At 54.8% G+C, this 21,523-nt stretch overlaps 1 protein-coding gene across 1 annotated transcript in view; it reads right to left on the bottom strand.

Moving 5' to 3' along the window:
* LOC133341979 (ankyrin-3-like) overlaps nt 1-21,523 on the bottom strand; it is a 105,539-nt gene that overhangs the window by 32,736 nt on the left and 51,280 nt on the right. Inside the window, exons 21-36 of the mRNA XM_061550824.1 lie at nt 21,341-21,439; nt 20,436-20,534; nt 15,090-15,188; nt 14,640-14,712; nt 12,413-12,460; nt 11,983-12,109; nt 11,170-11,278; nt 9,984-10,075; nt 9,270-9,302; nt 8,533-8,704; nt 7,146-7,228; nt 5,596-5,750; nt 1,840-2,051; nt 1,262-1,372; nt 774-867; nt 95-191 (exon numbers count right to left, since the gene is read on the bottom strand). Of these exons, the coding sequence (XP_061406808.1) occupies nt 95-191; nt 774-867; nt 1,262-1,372; nt 1,840-2,051; nt 5,596-5,750; nt 7,146-7,228; nt 8,533-8,704; nt 9,270-9,302; nt 9,984-10,075; nt 11,170-11,278; nt 11,983-12,109; nt 12,413-12,460; nt 14,640-14,712; nt 15,090-15,188; nt 20,436-20,534; nt 21,341-21,439 (1,703 nt within the window). The remainder of the gene's footprint in view (nt 1-94; nt 192-773; nt 868-1,261; nt 1,373-1,839; nt 2,052-5,595; nt 5,751-7,145; nt 7,229-8,532; nt 8,705-9,269; nt 9,303-9,983; nt 10,076-11,169; nt 11,279-11,982; nt 12,110-12,412; nt 12,461-14,639; nt 14,713-15,089; nt 15,189-20,435; nt 20,535-21,340; nt 21,440-21,523) is intronic.

The following is a 21,523-nucleotide window of genomic DNA, read 5'->3' as shown; positions in this document are numbered from 1 at the left end:
CCGAATCAACGACAGCGCCCACGTGCTGTGGCACGTACCCACGTATGCGTGTGTGTGTGCGCCACTGCCCATGTGTGTGCGCGCATGCGGTTACCGTGCCGACACGCTGGTCTGGAAGGTCAGGCTGTCTCCGGACACGGTCAGTGGGGTCGTGTCCGTGATGTCCTCCCACACGGCCGGAGCAACGCCTCCTACCGACAACAATAAAGGCAAAGCTCACCCGTGCAGCCCACACAGGCTGCTGGGGCAAAGGGCCCTTTGCAAGCAGCACCTACGAGGGGGTAGGTGGCCAGCACCACACCTGGCCGCCTTTGTCTTCCTAATGCTGACGTTTATATATTGTACCATGTGTTCATTTAAGGCTGAGTCGCCCGTAACCACAAACAAAAAAAAGACAAATATCTCCTGTATAGCCTTAATAGACTGTTTGGGCAAGTGCTGTTAGCGAGCACCTGTGAAGGCCGGCACAGCACACGAGGGGGTGGGTGGCCAACAGCACGCCCGGACGTCTTTGTCTCCCCAGTGGCGATGTTTACACATCACACCAGGTACTCATTTGAGGCCGAGTAGACCTAGGAGAGGCCCAGGACCAGTTCAGATAATCGTCACTGGTGTTGGCCGTAAGCGGGAATCGAACTCGGGACAACAGGTTCCTAGCGCAGCGCGCCAGCCGTTACACTACCGCTCACAAAAACGCATGCATACACATACGTGTACACACACGTGGGCGTGTGTACACACGTTTAGATACGCGCACACGCATACACTTGTACCGGCGATGCTGCACAACAGGCGTAGGTTGCCGTGGTGGCGCAGGGGCGTCGTTTCGGCTGGTGTCCCGTGCGGTTGTGGTAGTGGCATTGTCACCTGCACAACACAACCACAACCATGCACACAATGGAACAACCACAACCGCAACCACTGCGTGCGTTTTATACCAACTGCGCGTGTCTTCTGATCCACGGGCTCCTCTCTCTGTGTGACTATCATCACGATGGTCTATGCACTGCTAGATGGAGATCAATGTGGTGACGTCTTCCATAATACAGGTTTTTTTGGGTTAGATCGCGTACATTTTATTATGGATGATATTGCTCGCGAAAGCATACGTATTAACGTCTCTTCCTCTAAGCGTGTCCTTTAAATCCGCGTGTTCTCTGCGCACTTCTCGGTGTGCGTTGGAGAGCTCTCTGCGTTTTCCGACCACGTGCATCCATGCCAACTCCTCTGTGCGCATGCTAAGGCCGCGCAAAGCACTTACCGTGATTGGTCGATGGAACTTGCGTCGGCGTGGTTCGAGGGTGACGACTGGGCCAAAGGTGACGCGGTTTCCCGGCCAATCACGAGCCGGCGCGTCGGGCCCCGCTTGAGCCTGCCAGCGACACGAAACGAGCACCGCCACCCCCCCGCCCCCCGTTAGTTAGCCTGGCCGCCTCTCCCGGCCACACCCTGCAATATCGCCATTCCTATTGCACTCGCTCTCCCAGGAGAGCCTTACCAAGTCTCAGGCCTCAGTGAGACTCAGGATGGCCCTGCTGCTGGTGCTGCTGCTGGTGCTGCTGCTGCTGTGCGATCCCAGTTGAGTGATTTGCAGGGAATATTTGAGCATGGGGGACATTTGGGCCGATAGCAGTTCAAGTGGGTGGGTGGGTTTCGATATAGGAGGGAATCTGAGAACCCGGAGGGAATCTGAGAACCCGGTGTAAATCCACGCAGAATCGAGGAAGAACATACAAACCCCACACACTCTCGCTCGCTCGCTCACTCACTCACTTACCCACTCGCTCACTCACTCACTCACCCAACCACTCACCCAACCAATCACTCACTGCTGGTCACCTGGAGGCCGAGGCGGATTTGTCGAGTGAGGGCCCCCTCGGGGAAGGCCACGCGCACCCCAGGGACCCCCCGGCTCCACAGGGCCCCCCCCTGGGGGCCCAGCATCCCCGTCTCCATGGTTACGCGTGACACCAGGGCCAGGAACTTGGGAAAGTCCTTGGTGAGGACGCGGCAGGACTGACGCGTGAGCATCGGGGACTCGCCCTCCAGATCTAAAGAGACAAAGGGCCCCCCAAAGAAAGCCCACATGGACTGTTGGGGCAAGTACTGTTAGCGAGCACCCTTGCACATCAACAACAGCCGCCATTTGCCACCAAGTCCGTGCATTCTATTTAGCTCTCCTCTCTTGGCCTTTCCTTAATCCTATTTGTAGAAGGTGCCTTGAGACATTAGTGCAAGGCGCCTTATAAATGTCGATTATAATTATTAAGTGGCAGTGGCGTCACCAGAGCATTTGTGCCAGGCCAGGTGCACTCCAAGGCCACGTGAAGCGGAGAAGGCTCGCTAAAAGGAGGTCACAAGACAGACCCAGGTGCCATGGGTTGACTGAGATGAACGGCCGATGCACCACCTACACCACCTACTGTGCTAACTTGCTGCATTTTAACCATCCAGCACTCCGCTCGTTGTTGTGAGCGTCACTTCTCTGCCCTCCATTGTTGGAGGGCGACGGCCTCCAATTGCTCAGTAGCGTCCTTCGCAAACCTTGTCCATCAAGGCCGACTTTGAGACCGCTGGTACAAGTCATTGGCAAGTCCACTCAGCTCCACATACTCAGCCTAACTGTGCCCATTTCGCCCCCTCTATCTGAGGAAACAGAAGTTGCTTGGGCATATCGTGGCTGGGCATACAGGCTACATGACCCAGCCAACGTCTCCCTGCCCGCTGGAGGAGCTTACTGATGGGAATGTGTCCAGGTTTTTTAAAGATTTGTGAGCTCCTCACACAATCCATCCTAGTTAAACCCAGGATGGATCATAGGCAGGAAAGTTTCAAACTGGTGCATATGTTCCATCAGAGGGTTGCATGTTTCACAAGAAAAAATAAGGGAGGGCATAACTCTGGTGACAGACCACACAGTGTTATGAAAAGATAATGCTGATTGGCTGATTCTGTGAGACCTAGGTTGCCAAACCAGAGTTGACATAAGCACACTGCCCAGGTATGGAAACTTCTCGACTCTCACCATAACTGCCCCATCACTCATGGGGAGTTGAGGGGATGGAGTGTTGGATAATACAAAGTACCCAGGCAGTTGTTTAGTTTTGGTGGGGCTGCTGGTAAGGCCCGACCTCTTAGTGGCATTCTCCAGGTTCAGCAACCACCAGATCATCAGCGTACATAACATGGTTGCCCGATAGGGAGCCATCCCTTGACCGCACCCGGGCATCGATCAGCCTCTCATTGTATCTGTGCCAGATAGAAATAACACTGGTACAGCTTTGGAAGGCTTCTTGAACTACGTGGCTGAATGTGGGACCCAGGAGACATCCCTGTCGCACCGCAACGTGAACAGGGAATGGCTCTGAATCCTGTCCACCATTATGAAGTTCCTGTACAATTGTGAGCAGAGAGTCAGGGACTCCGAAAGCAAGAAGAACAACCCAGGGCCCTGGCCTAATCATGGTATCATAGGGCTTGACCAGGTGAATAAAGCAGATATGTAGGTCCTGTTACAATTCCCAACACCTCTGCTGTAGCAGACAGACAGAAAATATGGCGTCTGTGCAAGACCACCCCGGCCTAAAACCACATTCAGGCTCCGCAAGCCTCTCCTCAGCGTGCCTGGCAAGGCGATATTGAATCATCCTTGCCAGGTCCTTTCCTGGCACACCGAGTGAGATGCCACAGTAGGTGTTACAATCTGTGCGGTCCCCCTTCAGGGCATCTTTCCAATTCCTGCGGAACTCATCCTCTGGTATAGACAGTTGCGATGATGTCACATAGAGCAGTCTGCACACAGAAGCCACCCTCCCACGGCAGTTCGCCTGAGAGATAATTTCTGCCCGGATGCTTTTCCTGGTCTCAGACTCCGTATCAACCTTCGTACTTCTGCAACAGATGGCACCTCAGTCAGCCCCTCAAGGGGTGGTTACTCCAGCCAATATTTGAGGCACGGCAGTCCCAGCAGGGTTTGTATTCCACACAGGTGCAGGTGGTACCGGTCCATCTCCCGACAGAGGAATGGTAGTCTCTTCTCCACAGCGAGCATTCGAACTTTCCACGTGGCCAACCGCAGTAGTCTCCTGTTCGAGGGCGTTTAGTCTGGCTCTGCCAAATGGGGATTGGCCAGAAGGTGCCATAAACAACTTAGTTGGGTGTTTCCACCATGGTGTTTGGTAGAAAAAGTGCCAGGTGGAGGGGTTACCAGCCCCTTGCAACAGAACTAGATATCCACCCTCCACTCACACTCACTCCATCACGGCCGATACACACGCACGTGCACAAGGTTTACATCCCAGGTGAGAGGGAGGGAGGAGGTACGGCGAAGAGGTAGCTAGGAGGAGGTGTAGCGAGGAGGTGAGAAGGTAGCGAGGAGGTGAAGAAGGTTGTAGTAAGTAGGTTGTGGTGTAGTGAGGAGGAGGAGGTTGAGGAGGAGGTTGATGAGGAGGTTGAGGAGGTTGAGGAGGGAGGAGGTTGAGGAGGGAGGAGGTTGAGGAGGTTGAGGAGAGAGGAGGAGGAGGTTGAGGAGGCAGAGGTTGAGGAGGTTGAGGAGGGAGGAGGTTGAGGAGGTTGAGGAGGGAGGAGGAGGAGGTTGAGGAGGCGGAGGTTGAGGAGGTTGAGGAGGGAGGAGGTTGAGGAGGGAGGAGGTTGAGGAGGTTGAGGAGAGAGGAGGAGGTTGAGGAGAGAGGAGGAGGTTGAGGAGGAGGTTGAGGAGGAGGTTGAGGAGGGAGGAGGTTGAGGAGGTGGAGGAGGTTGAGGAGGAGGTTGAGGAGGGAGGAGGAGGTTGAGGAGGAGGTTGAGGAGGAGGTTGAGGAGAGAGGAGGAGGTTGAGGAGAGAGGAGGAGGTTGAGGAGGAGGTTGAGGAGGAGGTTGAGGAGGAGGTTGAGGAGGGAGGAGGTGGAGGAGGTTGAGGAGGAGGTTGAGGAGGAGGTTGAGGAGGAGGTTGAGGAGGAGGTTGAGGAGGGAGGAGGTTGAGGAGGAGGTTGAGGAGGAGGTTGAGGAGGGAGGAGGTTGAGGAGGAGGTTGAGGAGGGAGGAGGTTGAGGAAGGAGGAGGTTGAGGAGGTTGAGGAGGTTGAGGAGGTTGAGGAGAGAGGAGGAGGTTGAGGAGAGAGGAGGAGGTTGAGGAGGAGGTTGAGGAGGGAGGAGGAGGTTGAGGAGAGAGGAGGAGGTTGAGGAGGAGGTTGAGGAGGAGGTTGAGGAGGAGGTTGAGGAGGGAGGAGGTGGAGGAGGTTGAGGAGGAGGTTGAGGAGGGAGGAGGTTGAGGAGGAGGTTGAGGAGGGAGGAGGAGGTTGAGGAGAGAGGAGGAGGTTGAGGAGGAGGTTGAGGAGGAGGTTGAGGAGGGAGGAGGTGGAGGAGGTTGAGGAGGAGGTTGAGGAGGGAGGAGGTTGAGGAGGTGGAGGAGGTTGAGGAGGAGGTTGAGGAGGAGGTTGAGGAGGAGGTTGAGGAGGGAGGAGGTTGAGGAGGAGGTTGAGGAGGAGGTTGAGGAGGGAGGAGGTTGAGGAGGAGGTTGAGGAGGGAGGAGGTTGAGGAAGGAGGAGGTTGAGGAGGTTGAGGAGGGTGGAGGAGGAGGCGGCATGGTGGGGCCCCCGCACCCTCGCTGGAGGCGGCCATCAGCTGGCGCAGCTCCTCGTCGCTGGGCGTGTATTTGTGCTCGGCCCACGTGGCGCCGTCGTCGCTCCGCAGCACCACCACCTCGCGGAGCCCCCCGCGCAGCGACGCGTAGTGGGGCGCCTCCAGCAGCACGGGCCTGACGGCGGTGACACACGAAGACACACGAAGACACACGAAGACACAAAGCGCAGGCCGCCGGTGACAGGGTTGCCCGTAAGGCGAGCGGGTGCACGCGAAAAGCCCACGTCGCCTTTGTCTCCCCCCCCGCCCCAATACCGATTTACAAACTGCGGGGGGCTGGGTATCTCGTTTACGGCCGAGTCGACCCAGGGGAGGGCCCAGGACCAGTTGAGACACTCGTCGCTGACGTTGGCCGCGAGCGGGTATCGAACACCGGGTTCACCGGGTTCGTCGCGCAGGCCTCTTAGGATCGGAATCGTTATTGAGACTGGAGGAATCCGATGAGCTATGAAGCTCTTTTCCACAGATATCCAGCACAGGGGGGTCAGCTATTGCTGCACAGCTCCACACATAGTGACAACAAAGACAAAGATCCCCGTATAGCCTTAATAGACTGTAGGGGTAAATGCTGTTAGCGAGCACCTATGAAGGCCGCAAATGGTACACGAGGGGGTGGGTGGCCAGCACCACGCCCAACCGCATTTGTCTCCCTAGTGGCGATGTTTACACATCGCACCAGGTACTCATTTGAGGCTGAATCGACCTAGGGGAGGCTCAGGACCGGTTCAGATAATCGTCACTGGTGTTTGCCGTGAGCGGGAATCGAACCCGGGTCGCCAGGTTCGTAGTGCAGCGCGCTAACCGCTACACTACTGCTCCCCACAGATATCCAGCAAAAAATAAAGGTTTTTTGGGTTAGACAGTGACACACACACACAGTGATACACACACACACAATGACACACACACAGTGACACACACACAGTGACACACACAGTGACACACACACACACAGTGACACAGTATGTGGAGGTGACTTGCGGAGGCTTCCATCCAGCAGTGGATTGCGCATGGTTGATGACGGTGAGCGTGCGTAAGACTGTGCGTGCGTGTGCACGTACGTGCATGTGTCGTGTGTGTGTACACTTAACGTGCACGTAGCCTGGCACAAGCGCCGTGGTGACATCACCGCCACTTCGTGGTGAATGGCGGTTGTTTTTGTGTACATGCATGTGCCGGGCAGATGGTTCATTTACGTGCGTGTACATGTGCATGTGTGTATATGCGTGTGCTCACAACAACGAGTGGAGCGCCGGGTGGCTAAAGCACAGCAAGTTGGCACAGTAGGGGGCACAGGTGGTGCATCAGCCAGTCGTCTCAGTCATCTCAGTCAGTCGACCCGTGGCACCTGCTGGGTCTGCCCCGTGACCTCCTGCCAGCGGGCGTTCGACACTTCCCGTGGCCTCAAGGTGCACATGGTCTGGCACAAGCGTCGTGGTGACGTCACCGCCACTTAGTGGCGAATGGCGGTTGTTGTTGTGCGTGTGTGTACGTGTGTGTGTGTACGTACCCAAGGAAGCGGCCAAGGGGAGGGCCCAGCTGGATGATTCGAGCGGCCAGACCCTCGCCATCCACCACCGGTGGTCCCTGGGGCTGGGGCACACACGCACGCACACACGGATACACACGCATGGGTACGGATGCATGTACCCACAGGCACGTACATACATACACACGGGTTCAGATGCACGTACACACACGCACGTACACATGCATGCACGCACACAAGCACACATACACACGGGTACACATGCACGTACACACACACACGTACACACGCGCATACACACAGGTACAGACGCACGTGCACACATGCACGTACATGCACGCACAAACACAAAGATCCCCCATATAGTTTTAACAGACAGTTGGGGCCAATGCTTTTCACGAGTACCTATGAAGGCCGGAACGGTACACGAGGGGGTGGGTGGCCACCACCATATCCGCCCGGCTGTCTCCCTAGTGCCGATGTTTACACACCGCACAAGGTACTCATTTGAGGCCGAGTCGACCCAAGGGAGGTCCAGGATCAGTTCAGATAGTCGTCACTGGTGTTGGTGGCCGTGAGTGGGAATCGAAGTTGGGTCGCCGGGTTCACAACGCATTACGCTAACCACTACAGTACCACCCATAATAAAGTTTTTTTGGGTTAGATTAGCCAAATCTGGCTGTCGCCTGATGAAGCTAGTTATAATTACTGGCGTAACGTCGTACTCAGAATGTAAATGTTTTGGTCTGGCTCTCCAACCCTTACTAGTTGGCTGTGTCGGGTGGTGGCGGGTTTAACGACACATTTATCACCCAAAAACCTCTATCATGGATGATATTGGTCGCGAAAGCCTCCGTGTTAAACTCACTACACGACCACTCTTCACACACGCACGTGCACACGCACACGTGCACACGCACACGTGCACGCACGCACACATGAGTATGCATGCGCGCACGTACGACGGTATGCCACACAGGTACACCAAGATCCCCTGTGCAGCCTACACAGTGTTTTGGAGGGGACTCGGGACTTGTCATTGTGTTACTGTGCGTGTCACCATGTATCTATGCGGAGCGGTGGGACAGTTGTTAGCTCACTGCGTTACAAACCTGGCAACCCGACTTCGATTCGCGCTCACGGCCTCCAACGTCAGTGACGATTATCTGAACCGGTGCGGGGCGTTACCTAGGGCCAGACTCAGCCTTGAGCGAGCACTCGGTGCAGTGTCTATAAAAATAACATCAACCCTGGGGGGGGAGACAAAGGTGGCCCGGCGCGGCGCTGGCCACGCCGCCCCGCTCGTAGCAAACACTCGCGCCAGCCTCCGCGGGCGCCGCTCCCCGGCTGCCACTTGCTCCGGCGGGCCGCGTGGGCCATGCAGGGGGTGTGGGGGGAGGGGAATTACTTGAGTGTCTCCGGGTGCGGAGCCCGTGGCGGGGGGCTGCTGCTTGGCGAGGCGGCAGGTGACGCGCGTCGGGGAGGCGCAGGCACCCGGGGGCACGAGCAGGCGAAGTCCGGGGGGGCGGCAGCCACGCATCGAGCCCCCCCGCGCGTCCACCAGGAAGCTCACCAGGAAGCTGCATCACACCGCATCGTGGTCGTCGTCATCGTCACACCAACATGTTGTCACCACCACGCCGACATCATCATATTATTATACCATCACCAGACCTATGTCATCTCGACATCATATCATTAATCGTCATCATGCCATCATTATACGGACATCATCATCCCAACATCATCACATCATCAAACCATCCCATACGTTCACCAGGAAACTGCATCACACCGACTTCATCAACATCAACATCACATCGATAATTTCAAGATCATCCCGCGACCGTGATAACAGCGTCACGCGCATCAATACCGACATCATCGAGATCACCGTCACACCAACACCATCATACCATCATCACATCATCACACGATCATTTCAAGATCATCCCAAGACCGTGACAACAACTGCATCACTTGCATCAATATCATCGATATCGTCGTCACGCTCTCACGGGGCTGCTCCCCGTAGTGAGGGGTGGGGGGGGGGGGTGGTTTGTCACGCTCGCCACACTCGCCACACTCGCCGCGCGCGCGCAAGCACTCAGTCTCACGGTGGTGCGTGATGGTGCGGAGGGTCACCTGTTGTCATACTGGGGCAATGGCGTGCAGGCACTGGTGGAGAGAAGCGCAACATCAACGACGGCGACCGGCGCGATATTGCTGGCGTCAGGGTTTAGGCCGCGCAACCATCTGCCCGGAACATTGTTTTCGTGGAGGCCCTCCACCGCCCGACGCGGCCAAACGGGTTCAATTACGCGGTGCACTACGCGGCAACCGTGACTGTTTCAGAACGATCACTCGGTGAGTTGGAGAGCAATTCTCAGGGTCAGATTAATCGCTCGCTCTCCTCCTCACTCACCCGGTCAGTGAGGGGGAGGGGCGGGTGAGTACTTGAGTTGGGTGGGCGAGTGGTTGAGTGAGAATGTGTGAGCGAGTGAGTGGGCGAGCGGGTGGGTGAGTAGGTGGGTGAGTGTGTGTGAGTGCGTGAGTGGGTGAGTGTGTGAGTGGGTGGGCGAGTGGTTGAGTGGGGGTGGGTGAGTGTGTGTGCGTGAGTGGGTGCGTGTACATGTGACAATTTAAATTTGTTTGGCCATGTCAGTTGGTGGAGGGTTTCCTGAAACAGATATTAGCCGGATTGTTACGTGACCTAACCCAAAAAAACAATAATGAATCAGAATATGAACAACGGTTATAAATAAATAATAAATATAAGAAAGAAAGGAGGTTGACACGGGGGAGCGTGCAATGGGGAAATGGGTGACGGTAAACAGAGCGACAGAGCAGACACGTTACCCAGAATGCATGGGGCTGGAAGACAAGGTGACGTTGTCCCAGTGTTCCGGTGTCCCCCACCTCATCATCGCTCGCTCCACATCGTCATCCACCTACGCACGCACGTACACACACACGTGCACACACACGCACGCACGCAAGCACACTGTGTTCAACCACCACCACACACTCCAGGCCACAAAAACAAAGATCCCCCGTATAGCCTTCACAAGGGCTGTTAGCGAGCACCTAAGAAGGCCTGCACGGCACACGTGGGAGTGGGTGGCCAGCACCACTCCCGGCCGCCTTTGTCTCCCGAATGGCGATGTTTACACACCGCACCAGGTGCTGAAGTGAGGCTGAGTCGACCTAGGGGAGACCTAGGACTGATTCAGATAATCGTCACTGGTGTTGGCCGTGAGCCAGACTCGAACTTGGGCCGCCAGATTCATAGTGCAGCACGCTAACCGCGACAACACACTCCCACGTTCACCTACTTGTCACTCGCCTATCCACCCACTCTCACCACTCTACCTGTCACCTCACTTCTCATTCTGCGATTTTCCTTGCGGTGCTCCACTACCGTCATTGTCGTCTCTTCCCCCCCCTCCCCACCAGGCTCTCAATAACAACAACAACGACGACGACAACATCAACAACAACCTAGGTCAGTTGTGAGCAATCTCAACGCCCCCCTTTATTACACTGTTCACACTTTTTCTGGCATAAGGTATTCCAACGGGTTTAAGGTAATTTTGGGGTGCTGATTCCAAATCTATCACATCAGGTTTTTGAGATATCAAATATTGCATTTTCAATAAAAACTGCAGAAGAAAAATATTAAATAAATGTGGATATCTACGTAAAATGATATTATAAACACACTATCCTAAAAATACAGCACTATATTTTAACACTAAAGCAGTCACTGACTCGCAACAACTTGCAATCATAAGTGACAGAGTTAATTTCGGGTAAAATCAATGAAAATGGGCTATACCGATAGCATAAAAATGAGATGTGATAGAGCAAATCTGAGATCAAATTTGGAATCAGCACCCTGAAATTAGTCTAAAACAGCTGCAAAAGTCCAGGCCAGAAAAAAACTTTTTTTTGTTGACCAGTGTTATTCATTCATCGCAACTGCCGGCAGCGCCGTTCGCTTGCTGGCCCCCCGCTCGGCGTTTTAGGGGCCGGTGCACAGAACCTGGAGAGGAGCGGCGGCGGCCGAGCGGAGCGACGTCTCGTCCTCGCGGGAGCTCAAGGGAGCTTCGCGCATCAGGGACAGAGAGAGGCCGCCAGGAGACGCGAAGGGGCTGCAGGCGTGGCGACAAGGGCCGGAGGAAGGCGATCGGGACACGGTGGTGGGGGGGGGGGGGGGGGGGGGGACCAGGGCAGAGACAGGGAGACGACACAGAGACAGAGAGACAGACAGAGACAGGGAGATAACCAGGGCCAGAGGACGGGGGGAGAAAGGGAACGGAGGGGAGCGGAGAGAAAGTCAGGACAGGCAGGGAGATCAGACAGAGAGAGACACACAGAGACACATGGAGATCAGACAGAGACACAGCGAGACACAGCGAGACACAGAGACAAACACAGAGACAGGTCAAAGGAAGGCACTGGGACACAGATATGGAGATAGAGACCAGGACAGAGAAGACACTGGTAGGAGCAGGGCTTCTGGAAAAGATTTACACCCACGGTGCACAACATCCAGTATACCTCTTGGCTGTGGATACTGCTAGCACCACCTACTCCAGTCTGGCAGGGGCAGGGGACGTACTGAGAGATGAGTGGTGGGACAAGTGGTGAGGCGAGTGGTGGGACAAGTGGTGAGGCGAGTGGTGGGACAAGTGGTGGGACGAGCGGTGGGACGAGTGGTGGGGCGAGCGGTGGGGCGAGTGGTGGGACGAGTGGTGGGGCGAGTGGTGGGGCGAGTGGTGGGACGAGTGGTGGGACGAGTGGTGGGACGAGTGGTGGGACGAGTGGTGGGACGAGTGGTGGGGTGAGTGGTTACCCGGTGGAGGGTGCAGCGCCTAGCGACCGCGCCGGGGTCCTCAGTTCTGATAGTCGAGTTTCGTCGGGGAGCGAGTCGTCCGTCAGAGCCAGGATGTCATCCGGGTGGAGTGTTGGGCCTCCGTCTCCTGGGCGAAGCGCATCACATCCTCGCATCACATTGTCTCGCATCACATCACAATATCACAGCACACACATCATCACATGACACACGTGACAAAGCAGTGCATCAATGCAGATGTTTATATGACGACAGGACACGTGAGATTACTCCGCACAGAGTGATACCACCACCACCACCACCAATATCACCACCACTAACATCACCAGCACCACCACCAATATCACTACCACCACCAACATCACCACCACCACCACCCCAACCATCACCACTATCACCACTATTACCACCAGCCCCGCAGCGCCGTTACCTTCGTCGGTGTCGGATGCCACGTCGTTACAGCTTGGAGCCTTACGCACTGGCGCAACCACAGCGACACGCACACGTGTGTGTCGGACACACACACGCACGCACGCACGGGTGAACAGGCAGGCGCACACACGCACACGGCAGACACACACGTGGACACACACGGGGAGACACACGCATACACGTGGACACACACACACACGCGGGCACGTACAGACAAACACGAGGGCAAACACACAAAAGGGAAATGGACGTGAGATGATGGCGAAAGTGGAGCAAACAATACACACGTACACACGCACGACAAATGCACGTGTCATGAATACACGCGTGTGGGAAAATAAACTGAGTGAAGTGAGGATCTCACAACCCAAACAGGGAAATGGCGTACACACGCACATAACCATGCACATGCGCGCGCACACACACACACACATACATGCAAATAACCCCCCCTATAGCCTTAATAGACTTTTGTGGCAAGTGCTGTTAGCGAACACGTATTAAGGCCTGCAGGGCACATGGTACGCCCGACTGATTTTGTCTCCCAGGTGGCAATGTTTACACATCACACCATAGTAGAGGTTTTTGGGTTAGATCGAGTAAATAAATAAATGTGTCGTTAAACCCGCCACCACCCGACACAGCCAACTAGTAAGGGTTGTCACGTAAACAGAACGTGCCAATTCGTCACTAGTACAGCACCACCGGTGTGTTGGAGAGCCAAGCCACAACATTTGCAATCTGAGTACGACCTTTCGCCGGTAATTACAACCAGCTTCATCAGGCGATAGACAGATTTGTGGAGAAGTCCACCTGTTTCGTTCCTTATATAGGGGCGCAGATGTGGTGACCACAGTTCTGTGCTCTTGCGCAAAGTGGGGGGTGGATTAATGAGTCAACGTACATCATGCATGCGCATTCTGCAAGCCCTTTGATCTTGTCCTTCCTGTCCATTGTGTGTATTAAAAATTGCCGTACCAACGGTAATCACACCAGTTACTAATTTGAGGCTGAGTCGACTTAGGGGAGGCCCAGAACTGGTTCAGATAATCATCACTGGTGTAGGTGGCTGTTAGCAAAATTTTTGCGTTCGAGATTGTTAAGGGCGCCGCGGTGTTGAGATGTTAACTACCTCGTCTGGTATCACGGAGGTCGTGGGTTCAATCTCGACCCTAATGCCTGCTGTATATTTGGAGTTTGCATGTTCACTTTTCCCATCGTCACGTGGATTTTGCTCCGGGTCCTCCGGTTTCCCCCCCCCCCCCACAATTAAGAATCAACATAACGCATTCAGAGTATCTTCTTGGTTCTTTCGGTAAAGTCACGTAGAAGGGAAGTAATAAAATAATAAAAAGAAAAATATTCATTCAGAGTATTTGACAGCTACACATTTCCAAATCATGATAAGCCACTTTCGTTTGGCGATCATTTGTGGCCAGGTCGCTTCTGAAAAAGAGCAACATTGCTCAGTGGGCCTTACCTGGTAAAATAAAAAAAAATATCGTCGTTTAGTTTAAAATAGTTGTAATGCTCTTTGGTTCTTTCGGTAAAGTCACGTAGGGATAAAATAAAATAAATTAAATCACGACGTTTCGATTGCAACACAAGCGATCATCATCAGGTGGAAAAACCACAGCAATAATACATTGTTTGCTGAAGTGGGAGAGAGAGTTGTCGTGGTAAGAGGTTATATAGTTAAGAAAGGGGGAGGAACAAGGGGGGAGAGAGGGAGGGGTGGGAGTGTGGGGTGAGGGTGTGGGGTAGGGGGAGGGGAAGCGCTGCGTGGAGTCGTAGTACACGGCGGATATGATAGACGAAAACCGCTACAAAGCAGTTAGGGTTTTACCTGGTTCATATAACCTCTTACCACGGCAAGTCTCTCTTCTTGCTGTGGTTTTCCCACCTGATGATGATTGCTTGTGTTGCAATCGAAACGTCGTGATTTAATTCATTTTATACCTACGTGAGTTTACCGAAAGAACCAAAGAGTATGGATCCCTGCAGTCACGAAAACTTCAAATCTAGATTAGTTGTAATGGTTTCGTAGCACAGTGCTGTGGCAACCGCTGTAGCGAGTACGTGCACGTGCGTGCATGAGTGACTGCGTGAGTATCTGCGTACGAATGCGTGCGTGTGCGTGCGTGTGTGCGTGCGAGTGTGTGTGTGTGTGCGTGTGTGTGTGCGAGTGTGTGTGCGTGTGTGTGTGTGCGCGTGTGCGTATTCACCATCGTCGTCGGACACGTCCAGCATCTCAGTCATGGTCTCCGGGATGCTGAGCCGGTGCCTCTGGGAAACCGACTAGAAAAACACAAAAGATACTCTGTGGTCCTTTCGGTAAAGTCACGTGGGTATAAAATGAAATTAAATCACGACGTTTCGGGCACAACACAAGCGTCCGTCATCAGGTGGGACAACCACAGCAAGAAACAATTGCTAAAGTGGGCAAAAGGGCTGCTGTAACAAAGGCCAAGATGCCCCATGTAACCCACACGGCCAGTCGAGGCAACCTGCCGTCAGCGAGTCGCGCTTACGACGTCTCCACGGCGCCGATATACTCGCACCGCAACCAGTTGCTCATTTAATGCCGAGTCGACCTAGCGGAGGCCCGGGTGTTGGCTGCAGCGCCGCAGATATCAGGACTAATGGGGTTGCAATGGCGGCAGTGAGCTGGTTACCATGGTGACGGTCTGAGTCTCCGTGGTGATGGCCTGCAGGGTGTCCACCACGGAGATGTAGCCCAGGCGGTTGGCGATGGAGAGCGCCGTGTTCCCGCCCTGTCACACGGCGTGCCCCACCACACAGCCCACACAACAGCAACCCGCTAGACAACAACAACAACAACCTGCCAGACAACAACAACAACCTGCCAGACAACAACAACAACCTGCTAGACAACAACAACCCGCCAGACAACAACAACAACCCGCTAGACAACAACAATCTGCTAGACAACAACAACAACCCACCAGACAACAACAACAACCCCCCAGACAACAACAACAACCCGCTAGACAACAACAACCTGCTAGACAACAACAACAACAACCTGCTAGACAACAACAACCCGCTAGACAACAACAATCTGCTAGACAACAAAAACAACCCACCAGACAACAACAACAACCCCCCAGACAACAACAACAACCCGCTAGACAACAACAACCTGCTAGACAACAACAACAACCTGCCAGTCAACAACAACCTGCCAAATTTCGATTTAAAGCTTTCGTGACTGCAGGGATTCATATTCTTGGTTCTTTCGGTAAAGTCACGTAGAAGGGAAATACTAAAGTAATAAAAATAAAACAATAAAATTCTCACGACGTTTCGATTGCAACAACAACAACCCGCCAGACAACAACCCATTAGACAAAGATGACAACCATCCAGACAACAACCACTCACTAAACGACAACAACAACAACCCACTAGATGACAACCCGCCAGACAACCCGTTAGACAACAACCCGTTAGACAGGTTGTTGTTGTCTACACACCACCACCACCACCACCCACAACACAGCCTACCGCACACCTCATCGCACACCTCATCACACACGTCCTCACCGTGTCATACTCTCATGGGGGGGATGGATATAATGGGTTGTGTGACGAGGTGTGTGTGTGTGACGAGGTGTGTGTGTGTGACGAGGTGTGTGTGTGTGACGAGGTGTGTGTGTGACGAGGTGTGTGTGTGTGACGAGGTGTGTGTGTGACGAGGTGTGTGTGTGTGACGAGGTGTGTGTGTGACGAGGTGTGTGTGTGACGAGGTGTGTGACGAGGTGTGTGACGAGGTGTGTGTGTGACGAGGTGTGTGTGTGACGAGGTGTGTGACGAGGTGTGTGTGTGACGAGGTGTGTGACGAGGTGTGTGTGTGACGAGGTGCGTGAGTGACGAGGTGTGTGTGACGAGGTGTGTGTGACGAGGTGTGTGTGACGAGGTGTGTGTGTGACGAGGTGTGTGTGTGACGAGGTGTGTGTGTGACGAGGTGTGTGTGTGACGAGGTGTGTGACGAGGTGTGTGTGTGACGAGGTGTGTGTGTGACGAGGTGTGTGTGTGACGAGGTATGTGTGTGACGAGGTGTGTGTGACGAGGTGTGTGTGACGAGGTGTGTGTGTGACGAGGTGTGTGTGTGACGAGGTGTGTGTGTGACGAGGTGTGTATGTGACGAGGTGTGTGTGACGAGGTGTGTGTGACGAGGTGTGTGTGTGACGAGGTGTGTGTGTCACGAGGTGTGTGACGAGGTGTGTGTGTGACGAGGTGTGTGTGTCACGAGGTGTGTGACGAGGTGTGTGTGTGACGAGGTGTGTGACGAGGTGTGTGACGAGGTGTGTGACGAGGTGTGTGTGTGACGAGGTGTGTGACGAGGTGTGAGTGTGACGAGGTGTGAGTGTGACGAGGTGTGTGTGTGACGAGGTGTATGTATATGACGAGGTGTGTGTGTGACGAGGTGTGTGTGTGACGAGGTGTGTGTGTGACGAGGTGTGTGTGTGACGAGGTGTGTGTGACGAGGTGTGTGTGTGACGAGGTGTGTGTGTGACGAGGTGTGTGTGTGACGAGGTGTGTGTGTGACGAGGTGTGTGTGTGACGAGGGTGTGTGTCACGAGGTGTGTGTGTGACGAGGTGTGTGTGTGACGAGGTGTGTGTGTGACGAGGTGTGTGTGTGACGAGGTGTGTGTGTCACGAGGTGTGTGTGTGACGAGGTGTGTGTGTGTGACGAGGTGTGTGTGTGTGACGAGGTGTGTGTGTGACGAGGTGTGTGTGTGACGAGGTGCGTGTGTGACGAGGTGCGTGAGTGACGAGATGTGTGTGTGACGAGGTGTGTGTGTGACGAGGTGTGTGTGTGACGAGGTGTGTGTGACGAGGTGTGTGACGAGGTGTGTGACGAGGTGCGTGTGTGACGAGGTGTGTGTGTGTGACGAGGTGTGTGTGTGACGAGGTGTGTGTGTCACGAGGTGTGTGTGTCACGAGGTTTGTGTGTGTGACGAGGTTTGTGTGTGTGACGAGGTGTGTGTGTGTGACGAGGTGTGTGTGTGACGAGGTGTGTGACGAGGGGTGTGACGAGGTGTGTGACGAGGTGTGTGACGAGGTGTGTGTGACGAGGTGTGTGACGAGGTGTGTGTGTGACGAGGTGTGTGTGTGTGACGAGGTGTGGTGTGTGTGACGAGTGTGTGTGTGTGACGAGGTGTGTGTGTGACGAGGTGTGTGTGTGATCGAGTGTGTGGTGACGAGGTGTGTGTGTGACGAGGTGTGTGTGTGACGAGGTGTGTGTGACGAGGTGTTGTGTGTGACGAGGTGTGTGTGTGACGAAGGTGTGTGTGTGACGAGGTGTGTGTGTGACGAGGTGTGTGTGTCACGAGGTGTGTGTGTGACGAGGTGTGTGTGTGACGAGGTGTGTGTGTGCACGAGGTGTGTGTGTGACGAGGTGTTGTGTGACGAGGTGTGTGTGTGACGAGGGTGTGTGTGTGACGAGGTGTGTGGTGTCACGAGGTGTGTGTGTGACGAGGTGTGTGTGTGTGACGAGGTGTGTGTGTGACGAGGTGTGTGTGTGGACGAGGTGTGTGTGTGACGAGGTGGGTGTGTGTGACGAGGTGTGTGTGTGACGAGGTGCGTGAGTGACGAGATGTGTGTGTGACGAGGTGTGTGTGACGAGGTGTGTGTGACGAGGTGTGTGACGAGGTGTGTGACGAGGTGTGTGACGAGGTGCGTGTGTGACGAGGTGCGTGTGTGACGAGGTGCGTGTGTGACGAGGTGTGTGTGTGTGACGAGGTGTGTGTGTGACGAGGTGTGTGTGTGACGAGGTGTGTGTGTGACGAGGTGTGTGTGTGACGAGGTGTGTGTGTGACGAGGTGTGTGACGAGGTGTGTGTGTGACGAGGTGTGTGTGTGACGAGGTGTGTGTGTGTGACGAGGTGTGTGTGTGTGACGAAGTGTGTGTGTGTGTGACGAGGTGTGTGTGACGAGGTGTGTGTGACGAGGTGTGTGTGTGACGAGGTGTGTGTGACGAGGTGTGTGACGAGGTGTGTGTGTGACGAGGTGTGTGTGTGACGAGGTGTGTGTGTGACGAGGTGTATGTGTGACGAGGTGTGTAACGAGGTGTGTGTGTGACGAGGTGTGTGTGTGACGAGGTGTGTGTGTGACGAGGCGTGTGTGCGACGAGGTGTGTGTGTGACGAGGTGTGTAACGAGGTGTGTGTGTGACGAGGTGTGTGTGTGACGAGGTGTGTGTGTGACGAGGTGTGTGTGTGTGACGAGGTGTGTGTGACGAGGTGCGTGTGTGACGAGGTGTGTGTGTGACGAGGTGTGTGTGTGTGACGAGGTGTGTGTGTGACGAGGTGTGTGTGTGACGAGGTGTGTGTGTGACGAGGTGCGTGTGTGACGAGGTGTGTGTGTGACGAGGTGTGTGACGAGGGTGTGTGTGACGAGGTGTGTGTGTGACGAGGTGTGTGTGACGAGGTGTGTGTGTGACGAGGTGCGTGTGTGACGAGGTGCGTGTGTGACGAGGTGTGTGTGTGACGAGGTGTGTGACGAGGTGTGTGTGACGAGGTGTGTGTGTGACGAGGTGTGTGTGTGACGAGGTGCGTGTGTGACGAGGTGTGTGTGTGACGAGGTGTGTGACGAGGTGTGTGTGACGAGGTGTGTGTGGGACGAGGTGCGTGTGTGACGAGGTGTGTGACGAGGTGTGTGTGACGAGGTGTGTGTGGGACGAGGTGCGTGTGTGACGAGGTGTGTGTGACGAGGTGTGTGTGTGACGAGGTGCGTGTGTGACGAGGTGTGTGTGACGAGGTGCGTGTGTGACGAGGTGTGTGACGAGGTGTGTGTGTGACGAGGTGTGTGTGTGACGAGTTGCGTGTGTGACGAGGTGCGTGTGTCACGAGGTGTGTGTGTGACGAGGTGTGTGTGTGACGAGGTGTGTGTGTGACGAGGTGTGTGTGTGATGAGGTGTGTGTGTCACGAGGTGTGTGTGTCACGAGGTGTGTGTGTGACGAGGTTTGTGTGTGACGAGGTGTGTGTGTGTGACGAGGTGTGTGTGTGACGAGGTTTGTGTGTGACGAGGTGTGTGTGTGTGACGAGGTGTGTGTGTGACGAGGTGTGTGTGTGTGACGAGGTGTGTGTGTGACGAGGTGTGTGTGACGAGGTGTGTGACGAGGTGTGTGACGAGGTGTGTGACGAGGTGTGTGTGACGAGGTGTGTGTGTGACGAGGTGTGTGTGTGACGAGGTGTGTGTGTGACGAGGTGTGTGTGTGTGACGAGGTGTGTGTGTGTGACGAGGTGTGTGTGTGTGACGAGGTGTGTGTGTGACGAGGTGTGTGTGTGACGAGGTGTGTGACGAGGTGTGTGACGAGGTGTGTGTGTGACGAGGTGTGTGTGTGACGAGGTGTGTGTGTGACGAGCTGTGTGTGTGACGAGGTGTGTGTGTGACGAGGTGTGTGTGTGACGAGGTGTGTGTGTGACGAGGTGTGTGTGTGTGTGTGACGAGGTGTGTGTGTGTGTGACGAGGTGTGTGTGACGAGGTGTGTGTGTGACGAGGTGTGTGTGTGTGTGACGAGGTGTGTGTGTGTGTGACGAGGTGTGTGTGTGACGAGGTGTGTGTGACGAGGTGTGTGTGTGACGAGGTGTGTGTGTATGACGAGGTGTGTGTGTGTCACGAGGTGTGTGTATATGACGAGGTGTGTGTGTGACGATGTGTGTGTGTCACGAGGTGTGTGTGTGACGAGGTGTGTGTGTGACGAGGTGTGTGTGTGACGAGGTGTGTGTGTGTGTGACGAGGTGTGTGTGTGACGAGGTGTGTGTGTGACGAGGTGTGTGTGTGTGTGACGAGGTGTATGTATATGACGAGGTGTGTGTGTGACGAGGTGTGTGTGTGACGAGGTGCGTGAGTGACGAGGTGCGTAAGTGACGAGGTGTGTGTGACGAGGTGTGTGTGACGAGGTGTGTGTGTGACGAGGTGTGTGTGACGAGGTGTGTGTGTGTGACGAGGTGTGTGTGACGAGGTGCGTGAGTGACGAGGTAGCGTGCCTACATTGGTGACGTCATCGGGCCGGGCTCCATGCTTGAGGAGGAGGCTGACAATGTGCGTGTGGCCCTGCTGAGCCGCCTGGTGTAGGGGGGTGTATCCGCTCTGCGATGGACGTACGGTCACACACGCGCACACACACACACAGAGGGGTCCCCCTTAACAGACTGTAGGGGCAAGCGGCTGTGAAGGCCGGTACAGCATCCACCTTTGTCTCCCCCAGATGCTTACGCAACGCTCCAGGCACTCATTAATGTCCGAATTGACCTCGGGAAGCTTCTGGACCGGTTCATGGGTTCATGAGTCACTGGGTTCACGGCGCAGTGCGCTCACCACTGCGCTGCCACTCCGCCCTCGCATGGTTCAAAGTTCAAAGTTCATTTATTAGGTATAGCCCTGTGAGCCATTCGGCTCTTGAATCGGGTGCAACCGCAACAAACAAAAAACAAAAACATGAACAAGAATACATCTTATAGTGACTATGTGCAAACAGAAAATACAAGAAAAGACAGCAAAATATTGCATGGTGAGCCGAGTGGACTTGCCGATGACCGGCACGAGCGGTGAGTGTCAAGATCGGCCTCTGTGGAGGTTCATGAAGGACGCTGCTGGGAAGTTGGAGGCAGTCGCCCCCTCCGAACAACAGTGGAGGGCGGAGGAGCGACGCTCACAACAATCGGTGGGGTGCCGGGCGGATAAAACGCAGCGAGTTGGCACGGTAGGGAGCACAGGTGGTGCATCTCAGTCGACCCATGGTGCCTGGCTCTGTCTCGTGACCTCCGGCTCCTGAGCCTTCGACACTTCACGTGGCCTCAAAGTGCACCTAGCCTGGCACAAGCACCGTGGTGATGTCCCAATGGCGGCTGCTGTAGTTTGTTGTTTTTTGTTGGCGACGGCGACGGCGAGGTTACCTTGGTTTTGTGGTTGACGTCAGCCCCATTGCGCAAGAGGAATTCAACCATCGGAGCGTTCCCATAGTGACAGGCCACGATCAGAGGGGTGTAGCCCAGCTGTGGTGACACACCGCGCCATACACACCGCACATCGAGTAGAGATTACACCGCACAACACCGCACCACACAAACCGCACCATA

The sequence above is a fragment of the Lethenteron reissneri genome, chromosome 2 (genome assembly GCF_015708825.2).
Source record: "Lethenteron reissneri isolate LAM-NWPU_2019-01 chromosome 2, ASM1570882v1, whole genome shotgun sequence".
Taxonomy (NCBI): Eukaryota; Metazoa; Chordata; class Hyperoartia; order Petromyzontiformes; family Petromyzontidae; genus Lethenteron; species Lethenteron reissneri.
The sequence above is the reverse complement of the archived record's forward strand: the minus strand, read 5'-3'. Positions and strand labels throughout refer to the sequence as shown.